The 9874-nt window shown below is 37.1% G+C and overlaps 1 protein-coding gene across 2 annotated transcripts in view; it reads left to right on the top strand.

Annotated features, from left to right (window-relative positions):
- The window catches only part of smarcad1a (SNF2 related chromatin remodeling ATPase with DExD box 1a), a 17946-nt gene that overhangs the window by 5691 nt on the left and 2381 nt on the right, over positions 1–9874 (top strand). For both annotated transcript variants that reach the window (XM_014002725.1, XM_014002724.1), the window contains exons 4-21: positions 932–1001; positions 1274–1368; positions 1513–1614; positions 3979–4057; positions 4172–4923; positions 5336–5532; positions 5694–5784; positions 6267–6366; positions 6573–6632; positions 7103–7178; positions 7261–7396; positions 7521–7652; positions 8030–8125; positions 8428–8545; positions 8652–8767; positions 9017–9205; positions 9308–9426; positions 9560–9742. In XM_014002725.1, coding sequence (XP_013858179.1) covers positions 932–1001; positions 1274–1368; positions 1513–1614; positions 3979–4057; positions 4172–4923; positions 5336–5532; positions 5694–5784; positions 6267–6366; positions 6573–6632; positions 7103–7178; positions 7261–7396; positions 7521–7652; positions 8030–8125; positions 8428–8545; positions 8652–8767; positions 9017–9205; positions 9308–9426; positions 9560–9742 — 2711 coding nt within the window. The remainder of the gene's footprint in view (positions 1–931; positions 1002–1273; positions 1369–1512; positions 1615–3978; positions 4058–4171; positions 4924–5335; positions 5533–5693; positions 5785–6266; positions 6367–6572; positions 6633–7102; positions 7179–7260; positions 7397–7520; positions 7653–8029; positions 8126–8427; positions 8546–8651; positions 8768–9016; positions 9206–9307; positions 9427–9559; positions 9743–9874) is intronic.

The raw sequence follows: 9874 nt of genomic DNA, 5'->3' as shown, positions 1-9874 counted from the left end.
CCCACCCCCCACCCCCGTCACTCGCACGCAGCACTCCCGGAAAGTGAACCGTGGTTCTCTGGGAGTGGTAAAGGATGTCTTCAAATTTTTAAGTAAAAAATTTGGCAACATTATTCATAAATAATATTGTAAAACAACAAATACACTCTAAAAATGAAATGTTGGATTTACTTAACCATGTTGTTACCTGGTTCCAATTAACTGAGTTGAGTAAATTCAAAGCAACATACTCATGTTCTTTGGTTAAAAAAACCTGGTATATTGCTTTGAATTTACTCAACTCAGTTAAGTGGAACCAGGTAACATAACATGTAAATCCAACATTTCATTTTTTACAGTGAACCAGGAGAAAGCATACAGCAACTTGTAAATTCAGCAGTGCTTCACTTTCAGAGATGATGGGACAGCTTTAAACTTTTATCGTCACTAACATTAATAATCTGCATCTGTAGCAAAATTCTTTCCTCCGCCCCAAACAAAGATTTTGTCAATATTAGCGCTACATATTAAGTTAGCTAAAGTGGGGGAAAAAGTATTTAGTCAGCACCAATAGTTCAAGTTCTCCCACTTAATACGATGAGAGAGACCTGTGATTGATATCATAGTTAGACCTCAACTATGAGAGACTAAATACTTTCCCCCCACTGTACATGTGTACAGAATACTCCATCTTTTAGGACACTTTTTTTTTCCTGGTCTTGGTTTTGTCTCGGTCTCGCCCTCCCTTGGTCTTTGTCTCAACTTGGTCCAAACCCTAAAAGTCTTGGTCTTGTCTCGGTCTCGAGACACTGTGGTCTTGGTCTTGACTAGGTCTCMGGTTAGGTGGTCTTGACTACAACACTAGTGACAGGGCCTTTAACATAGAGACACTTTAAATATTCTTTTCTTGGTATAMATCTGTTAAACACACCATGTTCTCTGGTTTACTCAGGTCCTAAGAGATACAAGCACCCTGGATGGAGCTGTAGCTGTCTGCCTTTTAAAATTTGGTGATGAAGAAGGTAACTAAGTTTTACTTTGTTTTCTATCAGAAGGAAATCATAGTTCCCGTCATAACTTGGAGGGGGAAAAAGTTATGTTTTATAAATGGAACACTGGCTGCTTTTGCGTTTTTATTCATAAATTCCACTATTTTGTAAACTTCATAAATCCAATGTTCAAATGCAGTTGGTCAAACTAAAAATGTTTTATATGCGTAAACATCACATAAGTATAATCTACGATTTACTTTTGTAAGTTTTATTTTATAACACTGCTTGTGTTGTCCTGTCAGCTCAGAGTAAAAGCAGGAAGAGAAATCAGGATGAATCCAGCTGTTCTCAGGACAGTGGTGAGATTCAGCTGAGCAAGAAAAGGAGACTATCAGAGGTACGATCATGAATGCTTCATTTAGTTTGAAATGACATGTATTTGGCTTTTCTGACCAACTGTAAATCCTTGCAAGTGTTTTTGAACTGAAAAGAGATGGGATCAGATTTTTATTGTTTAGCCTTTTTCTCCCCAACTTTAAAGGCTTCAGATGAAGAAGAAAATGACAGGGAAGAACCAAATTGCGAGAAGCAGGAGGCCATGCTGAAGAGACTCCAAAGAAAGTTTCCTACGCAGAAAAAAGAGGTGAATATATGCAGTTGTTATAGGAAAATTGTTCAAACATTTTTATTCTTGATTTAAATATATGTCAACTCAACTCTTATTGTAGCCTTAATATTAACCAGGGGTGGAAATTAGCACCTGCCACTGGCCAAATGCGGGTAAAATTATGAAGTGGCGGCGGGTGTGTAATGAACTAAAAAAAGCGTTAAAATTGCGCTACTGACTTTTTTTCAAAAACTTAGTTTCATTTTTATTTTGCATTTCAGAGCCTGTAGGACATTAAAAAACATTAAATAACATCAAACAACCATCTGCAAATAAGTTCTCCCCTCCTCCTTTCCTGCGCGCTGTCATCTGTGTGGTCAGCCTGCCAACACCAACTTTAATGTGGCGTTAAGGCTCGGTTATAGTTGCTCTCTGGGTATTCGCACATGCTCCGCGGCGTGCGCGCGCTCGGAAGTCGCGCGCTGTGTGTATTTATAGCTGCGCGCTGTTCCGTGTCGGTGAAGAAATGAAAACAGATGGCAGTACAGTGCCAAACCAGTGGGAAAGTAGTACAAGAGAGTGTAGAACAAGAAACGGTTGACGTCACCCATAACAAAGTAACCACATTTGATTTGATTTGATTTATTGATTTAACAGGAAAAGATTACTAAAAATCTCTTTCTCCATATTATCTGTTTCTCTGTGCTTCACGAACTGAGATCCACACTGTTTCCTCCAGGATCACCACTTCTGCTGACCACCTTCTTGGCTTTCAAAAACCAGTCGCAAATATTTTTCCATGTCTTCCGGCATTTTAACTGATCTTTCTTTAAAGCCGTTGCTATTTCCTTCCATGAGTTTTGTGCCATCTGGTTGTTATGGACAGATGCCGGTACATTCGGACCTGTTCAGCGTCGCGATGAGTGGCGCACAGCCTTTGCGGAGTTTCAAAATTTTGGAGGTGCATGGCCACACGCCGGGACACCGCGCGGGGCCAACATGCAGGGGCGGGGATGGTGCGATTGCGTCGCTTTTGGCGCACACCCCCTCACGCCCGGTGCGATGCATCAACTATATACCAGGCTTCACATATCTGAAGTTAATCAGTCTGTAGGTAACAAAACCCTTTCTCAAGAGGAACCAAAGGAAGAACCGAAAGTTAAAGGTTTTTTTTAACAATAAATGGAAAGGGAAAAATCAGACAATGGTGACTTTAACAGGGCAGTCAATTTAGTTTCATCTGTCGACAAACAGCAAAGCTAGAGCTGTAGGCTGGCATCAAGCAAAAACCTGAAATCAGCTGATTAAGAACACTATTTCTAACTGCCAATGCGTGAATATTACATAAATTTTAGTTTAAAAAAAACTTCATATTGTTAAATATTTTAACTCAATAATCGTGATCACTTGACCAAAACTTAAGGAAACACTGTTTTTTAATCTCTAGGAAACGTATGAAGATCAGCTGACAGTGCCAAAATAATAAAAAATAAATCTGTTCCTTTTTTTCCCCCTTAACTTTTCTCTGCAGGCTATTTTTTGATGCATAACAAAACAAAAACCCAGACAAACTAAGTAGCAATGTGAACCATGTGACATGAATCTTTTCAAAAGTAAAAATAGAAATGATGCCACTCTGAGACAATGGATCATCAGAGGGATTTCCATCTGTTATTGAKATCTCACTTAGAACAGAAGACACATATTCATACTAGTAGCCTATAGAACAAAAACTACAAGTGATAAAAGACAGGCTGATTTTATTAAATGGAGGTAAATTTACCACAGGTAATTTAGTTGTAAGGTAATTTAATTTATTATTTTTTTACCTTGAAACTTTCTCCTACATTATTAAGGTTAAAAAGCTTTTTTTCCAACCAAGTAACCTACCTAAAAATAATTGGTATTCCACCTACATACCAGCAAAAAGCAAGTTAGTAAGAGAAGTCGAGACGTCAAAAAGTGCATTGTAATTTTGGGCAAACAGGCTYGCTTGAATACTCGTAAGACACTAATAGATTTTGAGTGCCATTATCTGATTGTAGGCAAAATCAATTTAATTAGGCCACAAAGAACTATGAATTGTCTAAATGCCACCGTGTTACAGAAACAAAAAAATAGTGGCTGGTAAAATGTTTGAGTGGCCGGTACAAAACTTTTTCTACCAGCCYCTGTGGCTGGTGGGGAAAATTTGCTGTCAATGATGCCTTTCATTTGTAAAATAATAAATAAATAAATCTTTATTAAAGCATCGATATTATCTGCTTTCATTCAAGTTAAATATCCACAAGTAAAATGATGACAAATGGAAGAAATCTGAAGCAATCGCTATGACTTATTTAGAAAATAAAACCTCTTGTCTTAAATTTCTGATGGTGATCTGCTCTCTGTTTGGTGTAGGATCTGCGTATGGTGCTTGAAGAGCATGAATGGAATATTGAAGATGTTGTGCAGGTTCTACAGTTGTTTGCAGACACAGGTGCAGTCACAACTTTTTGTCTGAATCTAGGCACACTCTTATTTTCATCATGTTTTTTGTACTTTTTATTTGTATGTATTCATTAGTGTCTTCACCATTTTTTTTAATTGACAGAAAAAAATTCCTGCTTATTTAATTCAGAAGAACAGAAATCAAAGAGAAAAGATGAGTCAAGTACAAACCACAAAGATTCTAGGGACCATAAGGATGACAAGGATCACGGAGATCAGAGGGAGTCCGATGCAGACAGTTCAAATGATACAGATGTTACAAAGGACAGTGAAGATGATTTGATGGATTATAAGGATGACAAGGACCACGAAGATCACAGGGAATCCGATGCGAACAGTTCAAATGATACAGATGTTACAAAGGACAGTGAAGATGATTCGGATTCAGAGGGCAGCAAATGTTCCAAATTAAAAAATAACCTGTCTGTTCGTTCTGCATGGATTGCAAAAAAATCTGATTCAGGCTCTTCATCTTCCTCGGTTAAGCCAACATCTACCTCTTCCTACGTGGCACCGTCCTCTTCCTCCTCGACCTCTCAGACTTTGTCCAGATTTGTCAGTCAGACCAGCATTGTTAAGAAGCAGGCAGCGGAGATAAAGATGAAGGCACGTGCCTCACATGAACCCATCAGTTCTGAAGGGGAAAGTGATCTTGAAGAGGACATGGTATCAAGCGAGTTTGAGGATTCCGACGATGAGTTACATGTTGAAAGTGGAAAACCAGATTTAAGGAAAGAGATGCTCACATTTTTCCAGAATGCAACTATAGATGAGCTGTCTTTGATTTCTGGCTGTTCTGTAAAAAAAGCCCAGAGGATTGTGGAACTGAGGCCTTATGAAACATGGGAAAGCCTGGTGAGACTTTTTTTTCTGTTTGTGTTTCTTGTACACGAATAAATATTATATAAAATCTACATTACAGTATAAGTCATTCACCTAATTTTTATGTTAATTACCACAGATAGCACAAGTTAATACATACATAGATTTATTCAAATTTATTTGTGAGAAATGTCTTTGACTTATGAGTAGAAATTTGAGTAAATCTGGCTTCTATCTCTTCATTTTATGGCATCTTACATCATGTATTTTTATTTAATTTTTTTGCTTTTCTTTTTAAAATATAAATATACTTTTAATATATTTTAAAAAATGTCAGTACACATCAGGATTGTTCACTTATTTAAGCAAGGATTGATTTGTATATACTACTTATAACTTATGAGTATTATACATTATATATAATATAATTTTTGTATCTCTTCAGTGGGATGTCTTTCATAAGGCAAATGGGCTTTCAGAAGATTTGCTGATAGGATGCAAAGTTGTCCTCAAAGAGCGAAAGGTCGTCTTAGGACTCATGTCTAAATGTCAGACAATTTCTTCCAAAATGGTGAAACGGGTTACTGAAGTGATGGAAAGTGGAACAGGATCCTCAAAACAGCCCAGTATACTCAACAACCAGTGAGTAGAGTTCCATCCATCCTCCCATCCGTTTCTGTTTAATTCCGTACTATAGTTATTGACAGATCAAATACAGGTTTCATGAAAAAGTGTGAACATAAATCTGAATGATGAATAACCATGAGAAATCTAAATATTGTTGCTACTCTGTTGTCTTTCAGGTTTGAACTTAAACAGTATCAACTAATCGGTCTGAAGTGGCTGATGCTCCTGCATGAACACAGTCTGAGTGGTATCCTTGCAGATGAGATGGTGAGTCAATGTTTGTAGGATGCAAAACTCTTCACTGACAACAATTATTAAAAAGTGGAATTTCAGATTGTTTAAAACAAATGAAATGGTCTGCCGCTTGTTTAATCTGTTTTTTCCTAAAGGCCTGTTTAAAATAATTGTCTAAAAACTGAGGGTTAATGAAAAGCTAAAGTTGTCTGTGGAGGAAATGAAGGATCTTATGTCCTTAGTGTTGTAAGTCAAGGTGACAAATACTATTTCCTCAGTTCTGATCTAATGTCAGAGGCAGCTTGTTTTACTTTTGCTTATCAGTAACAAAGGCCAGTAGACAGAATATTTGGATTTAGCTTTCTCACTTTTTTATTGTCATGCTCTAATGTTATAGTTTTAAGCCTGGAAAAAAATCAGTCTTGCATCATGTGAGTGGAATGTATTAGCTATAACACTGTTATCTAAAAGTGTCTTCACTTACCTCTATTGTTCTTTATTCTCACTTCCTTCAGGGTTTGGGAAAAACTATCCAGGCTATAGCATTTTTGGCTCAGCTATATGAAAATGGAATTCATGGTCCTCATCTTATCATTGTGCCTTCCTCTACACTGGGTAAGAAACTTAACAGATGAGATACTTTGGCAGTTTGCTTCATATGAGATAAGATATTGACGTATCATATAATTATGATACATCAAAAAAAGGCAAAACTAGCAGCATGTGTTGTCTAAGGATGTATTTGTTTTATTTTTTCACTGACTTGTCTGTTAAATCTCACCTGTAATTAACTTGTTAATTTTGTTACTTTCCTCTATTAGATAACTGGGTTAGAGAGCTGATGGCGTGGTGTCCAAGCCTTGAAGTCCTTGTTTATTATGGTAAAACTCAATCACTATATTTTACAGAAAAATAAATCATGATTATTTTTGCCTGCATATTTTTCATGTTGATTAGAGGGTATGACTTATGCTAGAACTCAAAGCATTTAGCCAATTTGAAGTTGGACTTAGCTCAATGGCAAGCTTTATTTAACTGAGTGTTGGTTGTTTTGTGATTTAAAGATAAAATTCAAACCAAAATATGTTTTAGAGAGAAGCTGTAAAACTTTGAGCCACTCAGTAGTTGTTTTCTGTAAATCTTTCATTGTTGATCTCTACAAACACCAAATCTTTGTTTATTTTTTTCAAAATACATCTTTACTTGCCTGGTATACCTGCCATACATTTTAATTGACTGTTTAAGGTTTTCACGTTATTATTATTTTTTTGTTATTATGCTAACAATCGGCAGGTTAATTGGATATTTGCTCTTAAAGTGAACTCTTACCATGTGTGCCTCTGTTTTACAGGGTCTGTTGAAGAGCGTCGCTACCTCAAACGTGAGATCCTTGATGAGGAAGTTAAGTTCAACGTTATTGTGACCACGTAAGCAAACACTCCAAATGTGTACATTTTACTTGAATCTACAGCAGTCAGATTAGTGCTGAGTCTTTTGTTTGATTGACAGGTATAACTTGGCTATTGGAAACGAAAACGACCGCAGCCTTTTCCGCAAGCTGCCTCTAAAGTATGCTGTGTTTGATGAAGGCCACATGTTGAAGAACATGAAAACTTTGCGCTACCGTCACCTTATGTCTATTAATGTTCGTAGACTTATGTGGTTTCAGTATACTTTTGCCTACAAATTCTCATTAATGTGAAGTATGTATTTTCCTGTTGTAGTGTGTTGCATGTATCATCTGAAGTCCTTTTTCATTTTTCCTGTAGGCTGAACATCGGCTGCTGCTGACAGGAACGCCTGTACAGAACAACCTTCTAGAGCTCATGTCTTTGCTGAACTTCATCATGCCCTCCATGTTCTCCAGCTCCACTCTGCAGCTCTCCAAAATGTTTTCCATGGTAAGTTGAATTTCTTTGGACATCTTTGTAACTTTACATTGAATGGCACCAGATACCTTGATTAAAAGTAGGCGGTACCTCCATGTTTTGCAACAATTTCTTTAAGTGAGTACATTACAACCACCAAGGGCAAACTTTCACATCAGATTAGTCTGGTAAAAGTAAAGTACAGTACGAGTTAATGAGCTTTCAGAGTTTATCAGTGCTTACAAATGACTCTCTTCTAGAGGGGAAAAAACAAGTTTGATAGCTTTTGCAAGAACGAAATTAAACAAAACACTGTTTGCAAAAAAAGTTCTAAAAGCATTATCACAAAAAATAGCATCAGGGCAAATTTTGATTTTTGTCAAAGTGGAAATGTTACTTTTTGTTGTCAGAAATCTCATGAGGAGCAAAGCAGTTTTGAGAGGGATCGTATTTCTCAGGCCAAACTCATCATGAAACCATTTATCCTGCGACGAGTTAAGAGTGAGGTGAGTTGGTCTTGTTTTTTGTTAATTGCTTGATTTAAATTGTTTTAAATGCCTGAAGCTGTGGTAAACTACACTTTTAAAGAAATTTTAAAATATTCAGTAAGTCAATGGTAAAACATTAAACAATACAGGAGAAAAACCAGAAATATAAATAATGTATACCCACAAGAAAATTGCATTTCTGAAATATTTGTTATCCGCTGTAGTACTCTACTGAAGCACACATCTTTTTTGGTCAATACGTTCAACTATTTTAAAATGAAAACAAATAGAAAACAGTGTCCTGCTCCTCCTTTTCCCAGGTCCTCAAGCAGCTGCCGGCTAAAGAAGAAAAAGTTGAGTTCTGCTTAATGAGTGAGAAACAGAAGGTTCTCTACGAGGCCCTCCTAAAAAAACTGAAAACTTCCACTAATGGAGAGAGTATGTCTCATTTTATTAGATTTTCTAAACACTACCTGTCACCTGCATTGGTATGATTTTGAACGTAATCCACAGTAAATATTTCTCTTCTGTATTTTCTCTTCAGAGCGTGAGCTGTGTAATGTTATGATGCAGTTGAGGAAGATGGCCAACCATCCTCTTCTTCATAGACAATACTACACCACAGAAAAGCTTGAAACCATGAGCAAACTTATGCTCAAGGTTGGTCCTACTACCTGACCAGTTTTTTTATCTCATCAGAATTCCAACCATTAAAATAGAATTGCTGTTATACTGTTCACATCATGTTACCCCACTGTAAAAAGGAAGWACAAAAGCTGAAGTTTATCATAATTCTATACTCTTTCAATTGGCTTTTGTTTCTCACAAGTCCCATTATTTCCTTTTAGAATATTCTTTTTCTGTTACTCTTTGTGTTAAATCCTTGTATTACACTTTCTCCCTCCCCAGGAACCAACACACGTTGATGCCAGTGCTGCTCTGATTCAAGAAGACATGGCAGTGATGTCAGACTTTGAGCTGCATCGCCTGTGTCGACAGTACTCCTCCATCGGCTCCTACCAGCTCGATAACGATCTTTTGCTTGACTCAGGGAAATTCCACCACCTTAAAGAGCTGCTGTGCTTGCTAAAAAGCCAGGTGAATATATTTGTGATACACTTTTTCTGTGGTTCGTGTAGAAGTGTGTATAAATGTTATTTACACAAATATGAGATTTGAACTCCAATGTTTTTTCTACAGGGAGACCGAGTGGTGTTGTTCAGCCAGTTTACCATGATGTTAGATATTGTGGAAGTGCTTCTGAAACATCTTCAGCATCGTTATGTCAGGCTGGATGGATCCACACCTATAGCTGACAGGTCAGGTTTTCTCAGAATCAGATCCTGAAAACTCATCAGCTGTTGTTACATTAGAAAAATATATATTATATAGAATACAAGTTTGCAGTTCAGTGCTCACCAAAATTTATTGGTTGTAATTTTTCTTCTGTAGGATTGTGTTGATTGATCAGTACAACACCGACCCTGAGATATTTGTGTTTCTGCTGTCAACCCGTGCTGGTGGGCTCGGTATCAACCTCACCTCAGCAAATGTTGTCATCCTGCATGATATCGACTGCAATCCCTACAACGACAAACAAGCTGAGGATAGATGTCACCGTGTGGGTCAGACCAGGTTAGAATGAAATTTATTTTCTCTGGTGTATTTTTTTTATGATCACAGCTAGTAGGAAGCTTTTTACAGAGTTTGATGTGACTCAAATCTGTCTTAAATGCAATTACAAAATCACACTGAATGAAAACACTC

Source organism: Austrofundulus limnaeus, unplaced genomic scaffold, assembly GCF_001266775.1.
Source record: "Austrofundulus limnaeus strain Quisiro unplaced genomic scaffold, Austrofundulus_limnaeus-1.0 Scaffold14, whole genome shotgun sequence".
Lineage (NCBI taxonomy): Eukaryota > Metazoa > Chordata > Actinopteri > Cyprinodontiformes > Rivulidae > Austrofundulus > Austrofundulus limnaeus.
This window is presented reverse-complemented; position numbering and strand designations above follow the sequence as displayed.